The following is a 23,867-nucleotide window of genomic DNA, read 5'->3' on the forward strand; positions in this document are numbered from 1 at the left end:
AAGTGCAGAGAACTCCAAACGAAAGGAATCCAAAGAGGACCACACCAAGACACATCATAATTAAAATGCCAAAGGCAAAAGACAAAGAATCTTAAAAGCAGCAAGAGAAAAACAGTTAGTTACCTACAAGGGAGTACCCATACAACTGTCAGCTGCTTTCTCAACAGAAACTATGCAGGCCAGAAGGGAGTGGCAAGAAATATTCAAAGTGATGAATAGCAAGAACCTACAACCAAGATTACTCTACCCAGCAAAGCTATCATTCAGAAGTGAAGGTCAGATAAAGAGCTTCACAGATAAGAAAAAGCTAAAGGAGTTCATCACCACCAAGCCAGTATTATATGAAATGCTTAAGTGTATTCTTTAAGAGGAAGAAGAAGAAGAAGGTAAAGATAAAAATTATGAACAACAAAGTGAAAACAAATATATATCTATCAACAAGTGAATCTAAAAATCAAGTGAATAAAAAATCTGACGAACAGAATAAACGTGAATAGAATAGGATCAGAGGCATAGAAAGGGAGTGGACTGATAATTCTCGGGGGGGAAGGGAGTGTGGGGTGTGCGGTAAGAGACTGGACAAAAATCGTACACCTATGGACAAGAACAGTGCGGGGGAGGGGTAAGAGCAGGGCGTGGGTTAGAAACCGGGTGGAGGGGAGCTATGGGGGGAAAAAGAGGAACACTGTAATAATCTGAATAAAGATTTATTAACAGAAAAAAAATTGGCATTGTGCTTCTAATATAATGACTCACTACAAAATATTAAGGTCATAGGAAAAATATGTATGTAGAACAACAAACTTTTAAACTGAGAATGTATTTCTAACAACCATTAAAAATAACCTAAAAATATAATCTAACAAAATCTTTTTGTAGAACAAGTCCATAAACTACTTCAACTTTAAAACTTTTATTTGGAATATTCAAAATTTGAAAAATATAAGGTAGACTTTGTATATATGACCATACCTCTCCTAGAGCTTCGTATCTTTTCTGATTCCATCTGTGCAAGTCTTCTCGGTAGTTAAAAACAAATGGTTCCCCAGTTTTTATGTGTCTTAACTGTCCCTCTAGAAGATAAACAAACAATATTGCTATGATTCAGAGTACATGTATAATAATATCGAAAGTACAACTAATGTCTGATTAAAAATTTAAAAGAACTTTCTCAGAACTGTTTCATTTTTTTTTTCATTAGATTTTCTCTTTAAATATCAGTATGATACAAACATATAAATACACTAAAAGAATGGCTCTAAGCACTCAAATGCTATGATTTTTTATCTTCATTTTCTAATCTAAAGTAAAGTAACAGTATTTGAGGGCCCACAATATATAAAATACCAGTTCTTAAGCTTACAGGCTACCTGATGAGTAAAAGCATAGGTATGAAAAAGAAGTTAAACAAGAAGGAAGTTAAGTTAATAATCTAAAGACTGCCACAGGCAATTTATGTAGTCAAGTCTAAGATGAGTTTGGATTCATTTGAAGGATTGCTATAGGCTAGAATATGTTCAGAAGGTTTTGGTAAGATTTCTCAACTAGGCTTTGAAATATGGGATGAATTTCAAAGAAAAATGGAGAGAGGAAGTGAGTGAGCCAGTACTGCCTTGGACCGTCAAGGCAGACTCACTCAATTGAGAGCTTTTACTGATAATCAATAACTTTACTAATAATTTCAAGGGTATAAGTGATCAAGAGGAGCAGACAAAACAGGGAGAGAGGTCTCAAAGAGCCTGGGAATTTCTTCCCAGGCCCTTTCTCTCAGTGGACAGCACTCTCTGGTCCAGAATAGGTGAAGTCTCTATGTGAGTCATACAGCTTACCTTACACATTGGTGAGCATTTAGTTACATAAATACTTCCATTTTATGTGCCAGAGAGTGGTACTGCTATGTAATATTCTTCAAAGAAGCACACCTCACAGATCCATAGATTAAAGGTTTATTTACCATAAGCAATACAAAATGAGTTATCCTGCTGAGTTTATTCCATGGAGAAGGACTCTCTTCATAGCAAACACTAGTCTGTATTCACTAAAAGATTAAATTATCAGCATGTTGTCAAGGAGAAAAGAGCAGGCCACCTGTCTTCTTTATCTCCCTAATATTCCCCTGGAAATCAGAAGAGAAATAGACCACAGGCCAATTGCTTTAACTCCCCCTGGTTCCCAGCAACGTAAACGAAATTCTGAAAAATGGACAGCAAATTCAAATAACAGGAAACAACTCAGTTTAATAGAAACAAAAGGAATATTGAGGCAAATACTATGATTTCACACTATTAACACATGTTGGGATCAAATAGTAGAAGGCCCAAATTACTGGGCTTGGACTTTGTCCTAAGAGTAGTGAGACACAAGAAGAGGTTTAGAGGCAGAAGAGGAACATGACCAAGATGAGTGGAGTTAGTATATGATTTTTATCCAATGAGGGCATGCAGGAGTGGAGAAAGACTTGAAAGTTATGGCACTAAAACTGAACCCAGGAAATATACTACTCTAAGTAAAACTACTTCACTATTTTTATGTATCAATTTTACCTCACATAAAATGGATATTTTTAATATATAAAATAAAGGCTAATCCTTTATCATAAAGTTCTTTTTAGTACTCTTGACATGAGACACTACACTGAATCACTATCATATTCTTTATGTCATATGATGTCGTAAAAATAGATGTATCTATGGTTTGCTTTCTAGGAAAGGGAAATTCCCATATAAAATATCAATACAAGTAGATTGATGACACCTACAAGTTTAACAATTGTGATTTTGACTAAAGCAGCCTTAAAGGTACATGACATAGTAATGTGTAACAGAAATTTGAAGTGTATTTTCTGAGAGACTACTGTGTGAAAGAGAACTGACTTACCTAGCTGGTAAGTCAATTTAACAGACCACTTTCATCAACATCTCAAAGAGAAGTTTTTTTTGTTTTGTTTATTAATTCTCTACTCATTTTGGACATAATACTTCTCATAATGTAATAAAGATCTTGGTTCTTTAGGAAAAAATAAGCCCCAACAAAGAGCTAACTGTTAGCATTAGTGTTAAAAGTGAAAAGAAGATAAAGATGGGGGGGGGGAAGTGAGTTTTCTTATCCAGAAAAGCAATCTGTATCACTTTTGTTATAGTGGTATCTGCAAATTTGGCATTTCTCAAAGGTTTAGAAAATATCTCCATTAATTTTCAAAGGTCTGATTTAGGACACTGGAGCTCAGGGTCCTCTAAAATCAGCTGTAAAGTTTCATATGTATACACAAAAGTGCATTATTCTAAGAAATGCATACATATTTTTTATCAGATTAATGGTAGTCTAGGAACTAAAATAGGGTATCACTGGTCTAAATAAATCAAACAATTGAAAATATATAGGATACTTTCTGTAGTAAGAGTTTAATAAATATCCTATACTAGAGGCCCGGTGCACAAAATCTGTGCACAGGGGTAGAGGGTGTGTCCCTCAGCCCAGCCTGCACCCTCTTCAATCTGGGAGTCGGACATCCCTCTCACAATCCAGGACTGTGGGCTCCCAACTGCTCGCCTGCCTGTCTGCCTGATTGCCCCTAACCACTTCAGCCTGCCAGCCTGATCACCCCCTAACCACTCCCCTGCTAGCCTGGTCGACACCTAACTGCTCCCCTGCTGGCCCGATTGCCCCTAACTGCCCTCCCCTGATGGCCTGGTCACCCCTAACTGCCCTCCCCTGCAGACCTGGTCCTCCCCAACTGCCCTCCCCTGCAGGCCTAGGCCTCCCCAACTGCCCTCCTCTGCAGGCCTGGTTCCCTCACAACTGCCCTCCCTTGCAGGCCCGGTCCCTCCCAACTGCCCTCCCCTACGGGCCATCTTGTGTCCACATGGGGATGGCCATCTTGTGTGTTGGAATGATAGTCAATTTGCATATTACCTCTTTATTGTAATAAAGAGGTAATATGCAAGTTGACTGTCATGCCCTCGCACAAGATGGATGCCCCCATGTGGTCAAAAAATGGCTGCCCCCATGTGGTCACAAGATAGCCACCAAAAGATGGCCGGCAGGGTAGGGCAGTTAGGGGTGACCGGGCTGGCAGGGGAGGGCAGTTGGGGGCAACGAGGCCGGCAGGGGAGGGCAGTTGGGAGCGATCGGGCTGGCAGGAGAGAGCAGTTGGGGATGACCAGGCTGACAGGGGAGGGCAGTTGGGAGCGATCGGGCTGGCAGGAGAGAGCAGTTGGGGATGACCAGGCTGGCAGGGGAGCAGTCGGGAGTGATCGGGCCGGCAAGGGAGAGCAGTTGGGGACGACCAGGTCTGTAGAACAGGGAGGGCAGTTGGAGAGGACCAGGCCTGCAAGAAAGGGCAGTTAGGGGTGACCAGGCTGGCAGGGGAGGGCAGTTGGGGGGGACTAGGCCTGCAGGGGAGGGAGGGCAGTTCAGGGGGACCAGGCCTGCAGGGGAAGGCAGTTAGGGGTGACCAGGCCTGCAGAGGAGGGCAGTTGGGGGCGACCAGGACGGCAGGGGAGGGCAGTTAGGGACAACCAGGCCGGCAGGGGAGAGCAGTTAGGGGCAACCAGGCCAGCAGGGGAGCAGTAAGGCGTCGATCAGGCTGGGAGGGGAGTAGTTAGGGGGTGATCAGGCTGGCAGGCAGAAGCGGTTAGGGGCAATCAGGCAGGTAGGCAGGCGAGTGATTAGGAGCCAGCAGTCCCAGATTGTGAGAGGGATGTCCGACTGCAGATTTAGGCCCTGTGGGATCAGGCCTAAACGGGCAGTTGGACATCCCCCGAAGGGGTCCCAGATTTGAGAGGGTGCAGGCTGGGCTGAGGGACACCCCCCCCCCCCCAGTGCATGAATTTCATGCACCAGGCCTCTAGCCAGATTTAATGAAAGACAAGATTCAAACTTGAACAGTCTACAAACAAGTACAATTACTTTTTGGTGATACAAAAGTGTGTTCCTCATAATACTGCACTAGGGCCTAGGGAGTGTGGGTGAGGGTAAAAAGGGGAAAACCTTCACCTTCTTCATCATCCAAAGCAAAGACATTTCAGCTGGGCCTTATATAATTACAACCAGAGAATGGCTAAGAAGACATCTTAAACCCAAGGAGCATTTAAACAGGCACAGTGATTTGAAAGAACATGTATCAGTTTGACTCAGAAAAAAGAATATCTTCCCTTTTGCTTGGAGTGAGCTTTGTTTCCAAATTTTACTTTTACCCAATTAAGAATTTTAAAATCCTTTAGAAAAATTTAGCAGCTTCTCCAGTCAGGTAATTAAAGTTTCATTTTGAGGCTTTCATAAGAGTTTTTGTCCTTATAAACCTAAAAAAGAAGTCCCCAAAGATACTAAGTTGGACTTAACCTTTTAGGAATTTAATATTGAGACTGAGTTTCCTGTTTTCAAATCCTCACCTCAAATGCTACCTAATCTGTAATAACATTACCGTTCAAGTAAAAACTGTGTTATTAATCCAATGATAAGTTTTTGTTCAAAAACATTCTTGCAATCTATGGTGTGTTCCTCTAAGTTCCAACTGCAAAGTTTACTTAATTTAGAATTTAACTAATAGACTTTGAAATAAGAATGTTGCCTGAAAAAAGCCATAGAAAACTGAGTAGTATGCTTTAAAATATCATCACAGATAATCATTGCCAGTCACTTCATTTTAAATAACATGTGAAACAGTAGCATATGTTTATATAATACTAGAGGCCCGGTGCACAAAAATTTGTGCACTCGAGGGGGTCCCTCAGCCTGGCCTATGCCCTCTCGCAGTCTGGGACCTCTCAGGGGATGTCCACCTGCTGGGTTAGGCCCGATTCCTGAGGGATCGTGCCTAAGCTGGCAGTCAGACATCTCTCTGACAGCCCGGGAGCCCTCGGGGGATGTCCACTTGCCAGCGGGGAGCAGACCTAAGCTGCAGTCAGACATCCTTAGCGCTGCTGAGGAGGCAGGAGAGGCTCCCACCACCACTGCTATACTGGCAGCCATCAGCCTGGCTTGTATCTAAGCAGAGCTCTCCCTGTGGGAGCACACTGACCACCAGGGCAGCATCTCCTGCATTGAGCGTCTGGCCCCTGGTGGTCAGTGTGTGTCATAGTTACCAGTCATTCCCAGTTGTTCTGCTGTTAGGGTCAATTTGCATTGATCCTTTTATTATATAGGATAGAGGTCTGGTGCACGGGTGGGGGCTGGCTGGTTTGCCCTGAATGGTGTCCCGGATCAGGGTAGGGTTCCTGCTGGGGTGCCTGGCCAGCCTGGGTGAGGGGCTGAGGGCCGTTTTCAGGCTGGCCACACCCCCTTCAGGGTGGGGGATCCCCACTGGGGTGCCTGGCCAGCCTGGGTGAGGGGCTGATGGCTGTTTTCAGGCTGGTCAAGCCCCCCGGTGACCCAAGCTCCCAGCCTGTCCTTTTTTTATTTTTTTTAAGCAGGTATCTGGGATTTATTTATCTTCTATAATTGAAACTTTGTAGCCTTGAGCAGAGCTCAGGGCCGGCCAGGGCAGGCAAGAAACTTGGCTTCCTCCATCGCCGGGGGCAACCCAAGCCTCCTGCTTGCTCCAGCTCCGTGGCCATCACCATCTTTGTGACGAAGTGAGGGAGTGACAGAGTGATGGTTAATTTGCAATATTACTCTTTTATTAGATAGGATAATTGGGAATTCCAATTGGATACTAGGAAGTTGAATGCTCACAGTTGAAATATATAAGCTGAATCTAATTCATGTCCATTGGTTTAAGTGACTTCACAATTTATGGGAAATCATGACTTGGTTCTTTTAATTAAGTGAAGAATTTTGCCATGAAAGTATTTCTGAAAAGAAATACATAAAACATTTATGCTGGCACATAAAAGTAGCAAATAACATCTGTCCTGTAATTCTATCAGCATTGTTAAATATTGTATGTAGCATACACCACTTACTTTCATTAAAAGCATATTCAAATCCTTCCAGGGTATCAGGAAAATCAAGAGGTGGTTCATCTTTTTTCATTAGTTCATCCAAATCTATCCTAGACAATAAATCTAGAAAAAAAATGACAATAAATTTACTTATATTCATTTTCATAGTTAATATTATCTTTTAAGTTCTTTTAAGTATTCTTTTGTTCTATTTTATTACTTTTAGATGTTGCCATAACTGACAATACCATTACGTTTTTTAGTTCCCAGAGTGCTATATTATAATGAAGTAAATATCAACATAACCTAAGCACTTTCAAAATCAGCCGTGGGCAAACTACAGCCCGCGGGCCGGATCCGGCCCGTTTGAAATGAATAAAACTAAAAAAAAAAAAAAAAGACCATACCCTTTTATGTAATGATGTTTACTTTGAATTTATATTAGTTCACACAAACACTCCATCCATGCTTTTGTTCCGGCCCTCCGGTCCAGTTTAAGAACCCATTGTGACCCTCGAGTCAAAAAGTTTGCCCACGCCTGTTCAAAATTATAATCCTCAAAAGAATCACAAATCACATCCTAAGCACCACGATAGTAAATTATTAACTTCTTCACTTCAAAATACACAGCTATTAATCTGTACTTTATTAATCTCCTTTTACTGTTTTCAAACTTTCAGATATTAATGACTTCTAAAAGGTCACTACATTTTAAATATAAATTAAACTACTGGTATGGATAAGAAAATTTATAAATCCAAATAGTGGAAATACAGCTTATTATTTAATTTTAGGAGAAAATTACATTATTTTAAAAAATGGTAACTGAAAAATTGGTAAACACAAAGCAGTTTTTATTCTTCACATTATTTGATTTAATATGATCAAGAAATTTGCCAGGAAGGTGTTTTTTATAAACATTTTATTTTGGAATCATCTTAGATTTACAGAAAAGTTGAAAGATCATACAGATAGTATACGTATACCCTTCGCGCAGTTTTCCCTATCATTAACATCCTACATTACAACAGCACATTTATCAAAACGAAGAAACCAATGTTGGTACATTACTATCAACTAAGCCCAGTTATTATTATTCATCATTTTTCCATATTGTCCATCTGCTATTCCAGGACACCAGCCAGTATACTACACTACATGTAGTCATCATGTCTCCCCTATCTCCTCTGGTCTGTGACTGTTTTTAGTCTTTGCTACTTTTCTGTGGTATTGACTGTTTTAAGGAGTACAGATCGAGTATTTTGTAGAATGACCCTGGATTTAAATTTGTCTGTATTATCTTGTGACTAAACTAGGGTTACAAGTTTTTGGAAAGAATGTCACAGAGATAAACTGCCTTCTCATCATATCACTGAGGTGTAAATCTTCATCAGCTGATTAACGTAGTGTTTACCAGTCTTCTTCACAATGAAGCCACTGTTTTTCCATTTTTACAGTCTATTCTTGTAAGTGACTAAGCCTAGCCCATTCTCAAAAGCGAAGAGGAGGAATTATGCTCTATCTCCTGGAGTAAAGAACATGTGCAAACATTATTTGTAATTCTTTTGTACGGAAGTTTGTCTTTCTTCATCTATTTACATATTTATTTAATCATTTATTTGATATTTATTATATACTTTGAGTTATAATTCAATACTGCATCATTTATTTTGTTGCTCAAATTGTTACAGTGTTGGTCACTCATGCTCTTTCTGCTGGCTCTCATATCCCTTTGATGTACATGATTCCATCTTTTTAGTTTTTTTGAGCATTTCCTTACTTTTTGCTACTACAAGATGCTCTAGGCTTATCTTGTGTTTTCCCTCCCCAGCCCTAGAATCAGTGTGTCAGCAAGCATTTAATGCAATTTTTTTGGCTCATGTTATGGGATGAGGCAAATTGCTCACTCACTATAAGTAATCATAGAGTCATACTGAAACTCAGAAAAATAAAAAGATAAACTTCAAATTTATTCAGTTCCAGAAAGTTGTGGGGTTTTTTTTTTAAGTTTAAGTTTTGAGATTTTTCATTCTAACTCTAGTTCCTGATGAGAAAAAGTTCCTTGGATACGTAGTAAAGCAAACCAGTTCCTTTTTCTATAAAAGAAGTTATCTCAGAAGTAACACTTTATTTCTGTTCTCACAGGGATATAACAAACCCATCTGTATGGCTCATCAAAATATGTTAGAGAGAAAAAAAATTGTCTACCTCAATTCTCTAGTCTCTCTGTAAGACATAAAGGTAAGCCAACAAAAAACTTGCAAAATGAATCAGTGTTTGGTACTCTTCAAACTGCTATATCAAATAAACCTCAATTTATTCAAAAATATACCATCTTCAACATGCAAACAAAAATAATTTGCAAACTCTCTAATAAAATTGAAATATTACATTATATGCATACCAAGCTGAAATATGCTGACAAATTACTGATTCATTAGTAAAGTTGTGAAAACCATGTAATCTGTACAAAGCTGAATAAAATGGAACAGTTTTTAATGTCAAAAATTGGCTTGGAGTAGCTACAAAATTCTCACTTTTCTCCTTCCAATGAGTTGAGGTTTTGGGGCAAAATCATATTCTTTCTCTTTACAGTCATTTCCACAGTGCAAAATGCAGAAACCTTTTAAGCAGGCACACAGAAACCAGCCAATATATAAGCAAACGTATTATGTCTAATAGCCATTTTCTCTATCAGGTTAGAACCTAAAATGACACCTAACATCTATATATAATTTTAAAGATTTCACTACTTCACCTCAGTTGATCATCACAATCCTATAAAATAGTAGTGCGTATTATCTTCATTGCCTTTCAGCTCACAGAAGTAAAATGGCTTGTCCAAAATTATACCTTAACTAGTGACCCGGTGCACAGATTCGTGCACATTGAAAGGAAATTAATTAGAAGGTTGCCAGCAGAATGGTACTGGGCAAGATGGGCCAGACACGCCCTGGAGCCAACCTCCCCGGTATCTGCAGAGTGAGTGGGGTCCCTCCAGCAGGTGGGGGTCCCTTAGCCTGCCCTGCAGGGATTAGGCCAAAACTGGCTTTCCGGTATCCCCCAAGGGGCCACAGAGTGTGAGAGGGCACTCTGCAAAGTTGTTGTTGTACAGGGTGTGGAAGGCAAATACAAGTGTGCAGTAAACCAGATTTGGGGCTGACAGTGCCCCAGCAACAACATAACCCACGGCCGAAGGTGGAAAAGGTGGAATCGCACGGCCCGGCCCGGCGAAGAATCGGGCCCCCTCCTCTCTGGTTTTGGGGTGTATCACCCGAGAACTGCCACTGCCAAGTCACTGCAGCTTGGCAGCTCCTGTGTTGAGCAACTGCTCCCTGGTGGTCAGTGCACATCATAGTGACCAGTCAGACGGTCGGACACTTAGCATTTTAGCCTTTGATTGATTGATTGATAGAGAGAGAGAGAGAGAGAGAGAGAGAGAGAGAGAGAGGAAGGAAGGGAGGGAGGGAGGGAGGGAGGGAGGGAGGGAGGGAGGGAGGGAGGGAGGAAGGAAGGAAGGAAGGAAGGAAGGAAGGAAGGAAGGAAGGAAGGAAGGAAGGAAGAAGAAAGAAGAAAGAAAGAAAGAAAGAAGAAGAAAGAAGAAAGAAAGAAAGAAAGAAGAAAGAAAGAAGGGGCTTAGTAAAATAAATATATTTCCCAATACCTAACTTATTGCTCTTTCAAAATCACCATTTATTCTATGTGCCATATCAACTCTAAAATATTCTTCCCCTCTCTTCATTGCCTTATAAAGATAAATATAGTTATAAATATAGAAATATATTTTTACTTTGCTCAAAATGTTCCTTTGAATGATAAAATGAACAACTAAATAAATAGGCATTCCTCAAACTTCTCTGTCCACAAGAGAAGCAAATATACTTTTTATTTCATTAACATTGAGGAAACACAAAAGTGAAGTCTTCCAGATGCTATCATGATAGATCTCAGAGGCCTGTGGGCCTCGACTGGGTTTACCCTAAAAGAACAGGGTAGTCTTCATAGCAGCATTCCTGAACACAGACTACTCTTCATACAACCAAAGCAGTGTTGGAAAGCATCAAATGATGAATTCTGATTTGAATTGAATTCATCTGGAAAGGAATTGTCAGAGACTATTTTTCTGCTTTGTAAAAAGAAACCAATACTGTATAGTTGTATTTTACACAGAGAGACTAATTCCACAGAATTAGGTAAAATTCAAGCATAATAAAACATTTACATTGAAAATCTCTTCAATCACCTATAAAATACAGTACAAGTAAACCCATATAACCTAAGCATGCATCAGATGTGACACAACTTTTTTTTTGTTTTCTAAAACATGTCTCTGGTGATTAAAATGATTCAGCAACTAGAATTCTAAGCTTCAACTAAGCATATGCAATAACTGGATAAAAATACCATTTGATACCCAAAAGACTTGAAAACAGACACTCAAACAAATGTTTGTACATTATGTTCATAAAAGCATTATTCACAATAGCCAAAAGGTGGGAACAACCCAAGCTAAATGGTGTGGTGATTAATTTTATGTGTCAACTTGACTGGGTCATGGGGTGCCCACATATTTGATTAAATATTATTCTGAGTATGTTTGTGAAGGTGGTTCTGAATAAGATTAACATCTGAATCTATAGATTGAGTAAAGCAAATTGCCTCTCTCCTATTTGGATGAACATGATCTGATCCATTGAAGGTCTGAACAGAACAAAAACTTATACAAACAGAAATCCAGGGAACATGTGTGGGAATGAATATTAAGGGTGTTGGATAATGGTGGAAGGAATAATCAGGTCATATTTATTTATAAAGGCTTACCAAGCACAGATTCTGTATTTAATGCTGCAGCCTGAGGAGTTAGGAAGGGCTCTAACAGTTTGATTGGTTGGTTTAAACATGAGCCAAAAATTGGCCAACAGTGAGTGGGGTTTGCTATGGTTTAATGTAGAGGAAGCAATTCAAAGGTTTAGGGAGATAGGAATATTAAAGTGGATTTATCATTGAAGATCTACTCACCCTGGCAAGGTCCAGAGACATACCTTAAACCCCTACTATGAGAAATAAATCTGTGAGAACCCTGGCATCCTTAAAAAGCTATGTGCTGACTTCTTTTACGCTACACCTTAGGGTGGGAAATAAAGTCACTGAATTAAGAAACATAAATGAAATGGGAGTAATTGGTTCATAGGATGGCAGCAGCCAAGTGGGATCACTCTACCACCAGAGGCAAGTTGGGCGTGGTTACCGTAATGGACAGCGGAGTCAGAGCAGCAATCAGAATAATCTGACTCACACAGACCTATGGCATTGGCTAGTTGAGCATGTTGTTCCTAGAAATAATACAGGAAGCCTGCTAAATTCTTACTTGATACGTATAAGCAGAAAAGTTCTAGGTCAAATGAACAAAGCCTAACCTAAACAAAAACAGTCATAATCAGTTCCCAGACTTAAGCCAGTGTACAGACCCAGAACCGCTTGGGAGGAGGCCCTCTTAAAAAGAATGAACTTAAGAAATGACCCAGGTACATTGTCAAAAATTGCACTGCTAAGCTTTCTCCCATCCTCCCCCAAAGGGAACAATGGCCTTTTACCAGGGTAACTGCACTGGGAAAAAGAAATAACCAGACCTTTCAGAGACTTACGGACACTGGCTCTGAAATGAAGCTGATTCCAGGAAACCAAAAGGTCACTGTGATTTATCATCAGAGTAGGGGTTGATGGAAGACAGGTGTTTAATGGAGTTTTCGCTCAGATTCATCTCACAGTGGGTTCCTAAACTCACTGTGATTATTTCCCCAGTTCCAGAATCATTATTTGACAGAATCCCCACATTGGTTCCCTGATCTGTAGAATTAAGGCTATTGCAGGAAAGGCCAAGTGAAAGCCCTTAAACTGTCTTTACCTAGGAAAACTAAACCAAAAGAAGTATGACATTCCAGGTATTTCAGAGATTAATGTCACCATCAAGGACTTGAAGAATGCAAGGGTGATGATTCCTACCACATCCCCATTCAATTCACCTATCTGGACTGTCCAGAAGACAGATGGAACTTGGAGAATGACAGTGAGTTATCGTTAAGCTTGAACAGATGGTGACTTCAAATGTAGCTTCTATACTAGATGTAATTTCATTGCTTGAGCAAATTAATACATCTCTGGGAACTGGTATGCAACTACTGATCTGGCAAATGCCTTTTTTTCCATCTCTGTCAATAACACCCACTAGAAACCGTTTGCTTTCAGTTGGCAAGGCCAACAACATACCTTTGCTGCCCTACCTCAGGGATATATTGACTCTCCAGTTGTAAGTCATAATTTAGTTTGCTTGATCTTGATCACCTTTCCCTTCAATATGATTATCACTCTGGTCCAATACATTAATGCCATTATACTGATTGGACCTAGTAAGCAAGAAGTAACAATCTAGAGTTACTGACAAGACATCTGCGTGTCAGAGGGTGAGAAATAAATCTGACAAAAATTCAGGGGCTTTCTATTCCAATCTAATTTCTAGGGGTCCAATGATGTGGGTGATGATGTGAGTCATGTCAACATATCTCTGCTAAAGTGAAGGATAAGTTGTTGCAACTGGCCTTTCCTACAAATAAAAAATATGCACAATGCCTAACAGGTATCTTTGGACATTGGAGGCAACATAGTCCTCATTGGGTGTGTTACCCTGGTCCATTTAGCCAAAATGTTGCTACTTTTGAGTGGTGCCCAGAATAAGAGAAAGCTCTGCAACTGTGTACGCTGCTCTGCTACTTGAGCCATATAAGCCAGCAGGTCCAATGGTGTCAGTGGCCGATCAGGATGCTGTCTGGAATCTTTGGCAGAAGCCTCTTGAAGAATCAAAGCATAGCCTTTAAGGATTTGGGGGCAAAGTCGTGACATCCACTGTAGATAACTATTCTCCTTTTAAGAAACAGCTGGTAGTCTGCTACTGGGCCTTTGTAGAGACTGAATGCTTAATCATGGGCTAAGTGAACCAATGCCTATGGTCATCAACTCCTACTGCACTGCCTTTTATCTATCAGCATGAATTCCTCATGGAAAGTTCCTACCATCAACTGGCTTCCTACCCAAACTCAGGTCTGGTTTATAGGTAGTTCTGTAGGATATTCAAGTACCACTCAAAAGTGGACAGCTGAAACACTACAGCCCCTTTCTAAGGCATCCCTGAAGGACAGTGATGAAGGGAAATCCTCCCAATGAGCAGAACTGAGAGCTGTGCACCTGGCTTTTAGTTTGCTTGGAAAAAGATATGGCCAGACATGTGGTTATATATTGATTCATATTCTGTGGCCAATGGTTTGGCTGGATGGTCAGGGAACTTGGAATGAACATGATTGGAAAATTGGTGACAAGGAAATATGGAGAAGAGGTATGTGAACAGACATCTCTGAATGGGCAACAAATTTAAAGATATTTCTTTCCAAAGTGAATGTTCAATAAAATATTTTAAAAATTAACTGACTAGAGTGATCCATTCTGTAGACACTAGTCATTCTATTTCCCCAGCCACCCATTATAGCCAGTATTCACAGGTCTAGAAATTGTGAACAATGGGAGTGGCACCACTCACTATTGCCACTAGTCTATGAAAAAAAAATGTCCACTCTGACCATTCTTACTCAAAATAGTAGTGGAAGTCCTAGCCAGCACAAATAAGCAAAAAAGAAAATAAAAGACATATAGATTGGCAAGAAAGAAATAAAACTGTCCAATTTGTAAATGACAAAGAAAAGCCCAAGGAATCTACCAAAACAACTCATAGAACTAAGTGACATCAGCAAAGTCACAGGATATAATATCAACACACAAAACTTAGTTATATTTCCATAAACTATCAGTAAACATGTGGCAACTGAAATTAAAAACACAACACAATTTATAATCATTCTAAAGAATTAAAACTTAAGTATCCTATATAATAAAGAGGTGATATGCAAATTAACCCTCACACCCTCACAAGATGGCTGCCTATATATACTGCTTGTGTAAATATAAATTGGAACACCAAATTTTCACATTACAATGTAAGGTTGAAGATGCTCAAAATCTATCTATGTGGAAACCCAGGAAATCTATTTTTCTGAGTGTACTGGTCATTCCTGAAGCATACAAGCATGCAGTCAAACCTTCCAGAGGGTTGACTACAGCTGTCTCCAATTCCTCTCTTCCAATTCTCTACACAGATTCTCGAATATGCTTTCATTTTCAACAATTCACTGAAACAGCTTTTTGTGAAGATTACCAATGATGTCCACACTGTCAAATCCAAGAGTATACTAGTATTCTCAGTCCTCACCTAGCCTGACTCATCATCATGACTAATTAATGATTCCCATAATCTTCATTTAAGGTTCAGGACCTCTCTCTTGCTCCTGGTTCTCAGCCTATCTTGCTAGAGATTCATTTTCAGACTCTTTAGCAGGTTCCTCCTTATCTTCCTGATCCTAAGGTTGAGATGCCCCAGGGCTGAATCTTCAGATGTGTTCTCTTTTCTGGCTACACTGACATTCTTGGTGATGTCAATCATGATCATAACTTTAAATATTATCTCTACATTAATGATTCCCAAAACTATTATTCTAAACCACATGCTCCCCCATACTCCACACTCAACTTCTCCACCTTCATGTTTAAGGGGCATCTTAGTTTAATACATATAAAAGCTAACTCTTATTTCCCATTACAACCACTTCCACTGCAACCAGCTTTTTCCAATTTTCTTAATATAATTAATAGCACCTATCTTAAAGCTATTTAGGCCAAGAGCCTTCAAAGTTATCTTTGTTTTTTTACATCTCATGTCTAATCCAACAACAAATTCTGTCATGTTATCTCTTCCTTCAAAACATAACCAGAATCTGTCCATTCTTTATCATCCTAATCAAAGACTTCGCATTTGTGAGGAGAAAGCAATGGAAAGCCATTTGCCATTTTTGTAGATAAGAGCTAGTTACACCATCCCTTTGATAGATCATTTGCATTAAAAGCAGGGACAAGGTGAGTCAACTGGTTGCTTAATCTTATGTATGCTTTAGGATTTCATGAAAAGAGATAAAAGAAGGCAGTAAAAGAGGTTCTTGAAGTATCTTTATCATCCAGGCCAGCACTGCAGAGTAGGACAGCAGCTAGATATTCAGAGAAGTGGCCAAAGCCAAGACAGTCTGGTACATATTCAGCAGGGGCATCTCCTACATAGCATTTTGAAGACCACATAGACTCCATGCTGAATGGAGTAAAAAAGACTTTTACCTAGCCTGACTCATCATCATGACTAAATCAATGATTCCCATAATCTTCATTTAAGGTTCAGGACCTCTCTCTTGCTCCTGGTTCTCAGCCTGTCTTGCTAGAGATTCATTTTCAGACTCTTTAACAGGTCCCTCCCGCTAAAAGAGACTTTTATCAGCTGGCATAGTTGGCATCTCAACATTTAGAAAACCCAATATATATTTTTTCTGCTACCAAACAAAGTAACTGTGAAACCTTGCACAAGTTACTCAGATAATCTGATCGTGGGCAAGTCACTAAACAGTGAGACTGAAATAGATGAAGAAAACTTACAGGCCCATAATGAATACTTCTTTCAGAGGTAAAATTATTTTAGATAGCAGGTTTATTTTTTTTTTTAAGTCTAGAACTCAAAAATTCCAAAAAATGTCTAAGGCAGATTCCTTCTGAGGTGTTAACACGAAGGGCCTCTCATAATATATCCCTAGTGCCAATACCACAAAGATAAAATGCAGAATTAGGCAGATCACTATCCTAAATTAGTAGGACATTGAGAACAACAAAAATATGATAAGGTCACTACCTGTAGTTTAGTTTTTACCATAAATTTATATGGCCTTGAATAAGAAAAGCATTAAGAATTCTGGCTGTAAAATTACTTGATTCTATGACTTATTTGCTGAGTACAGACTATATCTCAGACACTGAGATAGTTGCTGTAGGGACACAAATAATTACAAATAGATTAAGTACTGTTTTTATTTTAGAACTGAAATAAACAGCAGGTCACCTAAATATTCCTATACCTTCATCAGGCACAATGAAAATATCCTAAAAAAGCAATTTAAGTATGTACCTTTCAGTGCTGTAGTCTTTTCTTTTTCATCTGGACCTCCCTGCTGGATTTGTGCCATGCTTATCCAAATTGGGCACAAAATTAAAGAGCTCAAGGAAATAGACATCAATCTTCAGAAGACAGTCTAGAATGAATGAAAGCAATAAATTAAGCTCTACTCAATCCTGCCTACTCCATGAGAACTTCCTTGATCCTCCCAGTCAAGATTAATCTATCCTAATATTTCACAGTGCTTTGTTGATGTCTATACTACAGTACTCATCAAAGGCTGCCTTGCACTGTAGTTATTTATATATTTGTCTAGGTCAGCTAAAAGATTACAAGCACCAGGACAGAGGCATCAAGTTTTTTCATCATTATTATCTATGATGTCACAAAACACAATACCTGATAGTACATACAGATACCTAATGTTGCTGAATTGAACTTAGCTAAACTTACTATTTAGTTTTTCTTTATCATCTGATTTAAAAATATCTCCAAGTAGTTTCAAAACTGTAACTCTTTTAAGATAATTTGTAAACATATGCTATCTATACGGTTAGAATGTCTTCTCCTGGAACATGCAGACAGTCAGAAGGAGAAAAATATATAAATACAAAAAGTAGTTATAATTTCAATCTAATGTAATTAAAAAACAACTCTAAAGGGAAAGAATAGCCCTTTTAAAAATGAAACTATGGAAACAACTAAAGTGTCCTGCGATAGAGGACTGGATAAAGAAGATGTGGTACATATATACATTGGAGTACTACTCAATCATAAGAAAAGACGAAATACTGCCATTTGCAACAATATGAATGGACCTTGAAAATATTAGGCTAGGCCAGTGGTTGGCAAACAGTGGCTCACAAGCCACATGCGTCTCTTTGGCCCCTTGAGTGTGGCTCTTCCACAAAATACCACGTGCGGGCACGCACATACAGTGCGATTGAAACTTCGTGGCCCATATGCAGAAGTCGGTATTTTGTAGAAGAGCCACACTCAAGGGGCCAAAGAGCCGCATGTGGCTCGTGAGCCACAGTTTGCCAACCACTGGCTAAGCAAAATAAGTCAGTCAGAAAAGGTTAAGTACCATATGATTTCACTCATATGTGGGATATAAAACTGAAACTCATAGACGGACAATAGAATGGTAGTTACCAGAGGGAAGGGGGGTAAGAGGGTAGGTATGAAAGAGAAAAGGAGACCAAATATATGGTGATGGAAGATGATTTGACTTTGGGTGGTGGGCACACAATGGAATATACAGATCATGTGTCACAGAAATGGACACTTGAAAACTATATAATCTTATTAAGCAATCAATTTGGTTAATCTTGTTACCCCAATAAATTTAATTTTTTAAAAATGAAACTGTTACATTCAATGTCTGGAAACCATAATCTACAAATGGCAGCCCAGTGAACAATAATAATATAAAATTATGATTTATCAAAGTCTAATTCTGCACTTAAACTATAAATAGATGGCTTTTCCATGAAGAGTATAAAACAACAACCCACTATTCCTAAAAGAAAAAACTGCAACACATACAATGGAAAAATTAAACTAATTTAGTCATTCCATAACTGTTAAAGAAATCATATAAAAACTACATTCACGACAATAAGACTGAATATTCCTCTGGTTGAGGAACCCAATTGATTTGCTACCACTAAGCAAACCCCCATTTCCATTCAAAGGTACATTTTATAATTACCTTTAAAAACTGAGTCATTTTCATAGTCAGCAGAGTGTAGCAATAACTAGAATGAAAGACTATTTTTGACTGAGAATGTTTTTTTACTTAATATGGAAGTATTTTTCTGCTGTGAATACTTAACTTAAAATTCTATAAGTTCTACGTGAATAAAATGTGTCTATATTTTCTTAAGGAACATATCTTAGTCTATACGATGGGAACTTTACAAAATATGAGGTTGCAAATGGTTAATCAAATAAGACATGGCCATGGCCCAAGTGGGACTTACTCTCTAGCTGTCAAATCAAACTGCCAAACAACCACAAGTAAAATATATAAGACTTGAACTTATAGTTAAACATTATTATAAAAAAGCAATATTGTAAGGGCTATTTATATCCTAGAGTTAGTCTTATCAGTTAAAAGTTTCACAAGTCTGTGTACATTTCACCAGTGACTCCTTATTATACAAATTAAAGAGAAATGTTCATAATGAGAGATTCTACATAGTGCTCTTTGCTAGCAATTCCATAACTAAATTAACTATCTACAAAGGACTTCTTGCATTTTTACTCTATCACTCTGCTAATTCAGTATTTCTTCTAAATATAAACTGTTCAGTTATTTTTCATTAGCCTCAACATGCCTGATTTCTAAACAGAACAAGTTATACAATTATTTCATTGTGACCATTTAAACAAAAGTGAAATTATAAAATATTTTTGGTGCTAGAGTCCTTTTCAAGATTCATATTTTAGAGTTCTGAGGCGCTATGGACATCATGGTGACTATAGTTAACAATACTGTATTATATACTTGAAAGAGAGTAGATCTTAGAAGTTTTCACCACACACAAAGGTAACTATGTTAGGTGAGGGATGTGTTAATTAACCTTATTGTGCTAATCATTTTGCAAATATAGTGCCATGAAATCAGCATATTGTGAATCTTAAACTTACACAATACCATATGTCGATTCTCTCTCAATAAGGCTTTTTAAAAGCTCTAAATACTCCGCAATGTTGACTAACACATTCCCCCTGTAGACTTTGATCTCCATGAGGTCAGGTCCCTAGCACAATGTCTGTCCCTAGCACAATGTCTGGCATATTTGGAGCTCAATGGATATTTGTAAAAGATAGAGGAGGGGAAAGATTCACATTTTAAAAAATAATTTTCAAGATTTCCAAGATTAAACATCAACTAACAATTATATCCTTATTCAATAGGAGAATAACTAAAAATACATGCTGCAACTCATTGAAGCGATGATACGTAAGTTAGGAGACTAATTACTACTTGAGACCCAAAACCTTATAGCAGCAGATGCAAAGCAGCTAAGTATGAAGCAAAAGCCACTTGTCTGTTGCTCTCGCGCGCTCTCGCTCTCTCTCTCTCTCTCTCTCTCTCTCTCTCTGTTTTCGATGTTTGCTCTCCTTTATTTGTTAGTTAAAAAATCTCATTTTTTACTGGACTAAGATTTAGAGGTAGAAGCTCTCAGAGAAGACAGTCTATGTCTCTTCGCAATCTGTCCTGGAGTTTTTCTTTGACCTCCTTCATTCTCTTACCCAAAAGTTTAGCATATTCTGCCGTCTCTTCCTTGTTTTTCTTAGTACGTTGTTTCTTCAGAGCAATACAACTGTATTTGTGTTGCAGAACACGTGGAGTAACAAGACTCTGAATCTTAGGTGCTTTCATCCTAAGTTTCTTGAGGCTTTCTCACAACATATTTGTGGACATCATCTTCTTTAGAGAGATTGAAAAGTTTGCGGATTCTGCTGGCTCTTTTGGGCCCCAGGCGACGAGGAACAATGAGACCAGGAATCTTTCTCCCCTGTTTTTACAATGACCAAGTTGAGAACACTGAGATTGGCATCCACAATGCAACCCTGAACAGATTTGCATCTTCTCTCTCCAGTTCTGCTTGGTCTGTAACAGGAGTGCCCCTTACTCAGCAGCAGGTAGACTCAGCCATGAGTCAAGACACCCTACTTCATGGGGAAATCTCGTTTGTCATTCCCACCACTGATTTGAACCACATAACCCTTTCAATTCTTCACCCAGAGAATCAGCTGCAACTTCTGTGGCCATACGCTTCACATAAAAGGTACAAAGTTTGCGTTCATTGCCCACTTCAACGAGTTTCTGGCAGCCAGGGGCTGGGATAGAGATGTTGGGCTTCATCCTGAAGCAGCCAACAGCCTCCGAGGCACCACGAAAAAGAAGAGCTCTGTTGCTCTCTTATTTACTGTTACATTTTTACCCTCTCCAGTTATTTTCCATGGCTGTGGCACAGCTGGTGAAATTAGATCAGGGACATTTAAAATCCTCAATTTCGTTTTCCTAATAAAAATTCAGAGCTATAACCTGCATGACCACAGATAAACACTACTGAAAATGCAGCCAGGAAGCTGTTTGATACATTTGATATGTATTAATATGTGCACTCGACATAGTTTATTTAGTATTATCTGATGGAGGTTAGGCTATAGGGAATAAAGTGGTGGAAGGTTTTTACTGATATGAACTGGGACACAGCTGACATGTTGTATACTTCATGATAACCACTGCTGTTTAAATATGGTCTCCTAGAAATGTTATAGTATAAACTAGATTCAAAACACCTCAGTTTGGGATTTCATTCTGTGAACTACACAAAGCAATTATCATATCTTCTTCCCTTCTATGATTCCAACAGAGAATCCGAGTACATATAAATAAAGCTGTAAGTAACTTGTCATGTGTAATCTTTATCTAGCCAGTATTTCAAAACATGAAACAGTAGAATATTTCTTATTGCCCTGTTTGCTCAAAATATGGTCTGAGCACTTATAAAATGTACAGAAAGATACACAGAAGCCTTAGTTTTAGGTCTGTTTGCTTTTAGGCAAATATAAATGGAACTAGATATAGATAATTTTTGCAAGAGAAGGCCTTTCCACCTCACCTTGTAAAAGCAATGATGAATGTGCAAAATATATCACAAGAGAAGTAAAACTGGGTTAATTCCTGGAACTCCTGGAGTTGGTTTGGTCCCAAAGAGTCTTTGTTCACTAAATCAGACTCTGGAAGTCCAGTTCACAATAGCCTACTTGCAATTAAAGTACAATATGTGAGTCGGTACTGGATTGTGAGGAACCAAAAGACTCATCCAAATATCCAGATTACTCAAAAGCTGCTCATCAGCAAAGGTTAGCTCAGAATACTCCCAGGATTAGTATTTATATTGTGTATATATTATTATAGCTTATAGTTCTGAGGCTCCAGTGCAAAAATATATGTTTTGGAGTGAGTGTATGTGTGTATGTGTGTGTGTGTGTGTGTGTGTGTGTGTGTGTGTACAGACATATGGACACTGGGGAAAAGGCTGGAGAATAAGGGAATCAGGCTAGAACAGACCTGGAAGGAAAAGGCCAGGGTAAAATGGGCTTTTGGTGCATAGAAAACAGTAGCTTCTATAGTGAATATAATCTATATTTAGATTGAGATTTGGCTCAGAATAGGAATACCTGGTTCCAATCCAAGCCTATCTAAAATAATTCCTTAGTTTCCCAAGCAATTTGATATAGTATGTTTGAAATGAAAGAAAAAGAAAAAGTGTTGTGTGTTTTTTTTAATTTCAATTTTACCATCTGGTAGGTGAATGACTTTGAGAAAGTCACAACTTCTAACCTAAGTAATGGGAACAACAACAAAACATACTTCCCTTTTATAGAGCGATTATGAAGATTACATGAAAGAATGTACATAAAAACATTGTGCAAACCATAAATTCCTTTACAAATATTTGTAATCCACATAAATCAAAACTAACTGGGCTCCAATTAATTTGTGCTCATCTCTAAGGACGTCCCAATCAGCCCAGTTTACAGGAGTGAGAGACTCTTAGTGTGCATCATTTGGATAAATTTAATGAACAAATAATAAAGTCCCATAATAAATGCCTGTTGAGTTGACAGGTTTCCAAGATTATATTGAAGATAAATGTAATTAAATTTAAATTAGTTACGATATAATTTGTTCAAATTCCTTTCCACTCATGAAATGTATGTCTGGAAAAGGTTCAACTATATGAGTTCCATCTTCATTTATATTAAAGTTATGTCCAAAGAACACTGTTCCCAACTATCTCCTAAACGCACATGTTGGCCACAAAGTCACCAAGTCCTTTCATACCCATTATCTTATTAGGTCATCAGCACAACTAAGAAGGGAAGGCACAGTTGGCATATCCTGGGCTTTGAGAAGCTAAGTAGCCTGGTTAAGGTAACCTAGATGGTAAGGGGTGGTTGGGATTCTAACTCTGGTCTTCTGACACTTTGTTCTGAGCTCCTTCTATACTACCATCCTGGTAGAGTCAAACTACTCAACTTCAACTAGAAAAACTAAAAATTCCAGTATTTTTATTTTCATTCTCATGTACTAATTTATATTATCAGTGAGTATTATAATGTGAAGTTTGAGCAAGTTGGAGGTAGCTAATTATATCAACTAAAATTCTCTTAGTCTACTTGGTTTGCTATTCAGAATTCAGATTAATAAAAATTACTACCCATCATTCCTCACAATACTTTGTAACCAAAGCATCTAAAAGAAAGAGTCAACAGTTAAGGAATATCAAATACAAAGATTTTAGAATATCTGCAAGACGATGCTAAAAGTGAAGTTAAGAAGTTAAAGAAAGCTAAGATAATTCTTAAGACAATTATCTGTTTTGGAATCCTTTCCCCCAAGAAAAAATAATTTAAGTAGTCATTTATGACATTTCCATAATATGGAACAGAAATAGCAGAGCAAAGGCTGAGGGAAAAATAATTCTCAAAAAGAAGATATACTCAAAATTTTAGAAAAACAGAATATGTCTAACACATAGTAGCTTCTTTTGTATGGGTCAAATATAAATGTCATATAAGCCACTTAGAACACTCTAATTCTATGGTAAACATAAACAATAAAACACAATTAATATTATTCTATACTAGAGGCCCAGCACACAAAATCATGCACGAGTAGGGTCCCTAGGCATAGTCTGCGATCAGGGCCATCTTCCGCCCGGCTCGCCAGTCCCCAGTCCTGCCCCACTGCCACCCACGGTTCCCCGTGGTTCCCCATTCGCCATGCTGTGATCAGAGCCTGTGGACCGGGAGGGGGGGTGGAGAGAGGGACAGAGAGGTGGTCAATGCACCTCATAGCAACTGGT

The 23,867-nt window shown here is 38.7% G+C and overlaps 1 protein-coding gene and 1 pseudogene across 15 annotated transcripts in view; both read right to left on the minus strand.

Annotated features, from left to right (window-relative positions):
• The window catches only part of FAM172A (family with sequence similarity 172 member A), a 382,386-nt gene that overhangs the window by 333,020 nt on the left and 25,499 nt on the right, over nucleotides 1-23,867 (minus strand). For 11 of the 15 annotated variants that reach the window (XM_036309836.1, XM_036309830.1, XM_036309823.1 and 8 more), the window contains exons 2-4: nucleotides 16,984-17,107; nucleotides 6,903-7,004; nucleotides 973-1,073 (exon numbers count right to left, since the gene is read on the minus strand). In XM_036309836.1, the coding sequence (XP_036165729.1) occupies nucleotides 973-1,073; nucleotides 6,903-7,004; nucleotides 16,984-17,089 (309 nt within the window). In that variant the 5' untranslated portion in view covers nucleotides 17,090-17,107. Of the gene's footprint in view, nucleotides 1-972; nucleotides 1,074-6,902; nucleotides 7,005-16,983; nucleotides 17,108-20,235; nucleotides 20,261-23,867 lie in introns of those variants that run through there. The other 4 variants (XM_036309822.1, XM_036309833.1, XM_036309827.1 and 1 more) reach the window with 4 other exon arrangements.
• On the minus strand, nucleotides 20,127-22,143 carry LOC118656460 (annotated as a pseudogene).

Source organism: Myotis myotis, unplaced genomic scaffold (assembly GCF_014108235.1).
Source record: "Myotis myotis isolate mMyoMyo1 unplaced genomic scaffold, mMyoMyo1.p scaffold_m19_p_5, whole genome shotgun sequence".
Taxonomy (NCBI): domain Eukaryota; kingdom Metazoa; phylum Chordata; class Mammalia; order Chiroptera; family Vespertilionidae; genus Myotis; species Myotis myotis.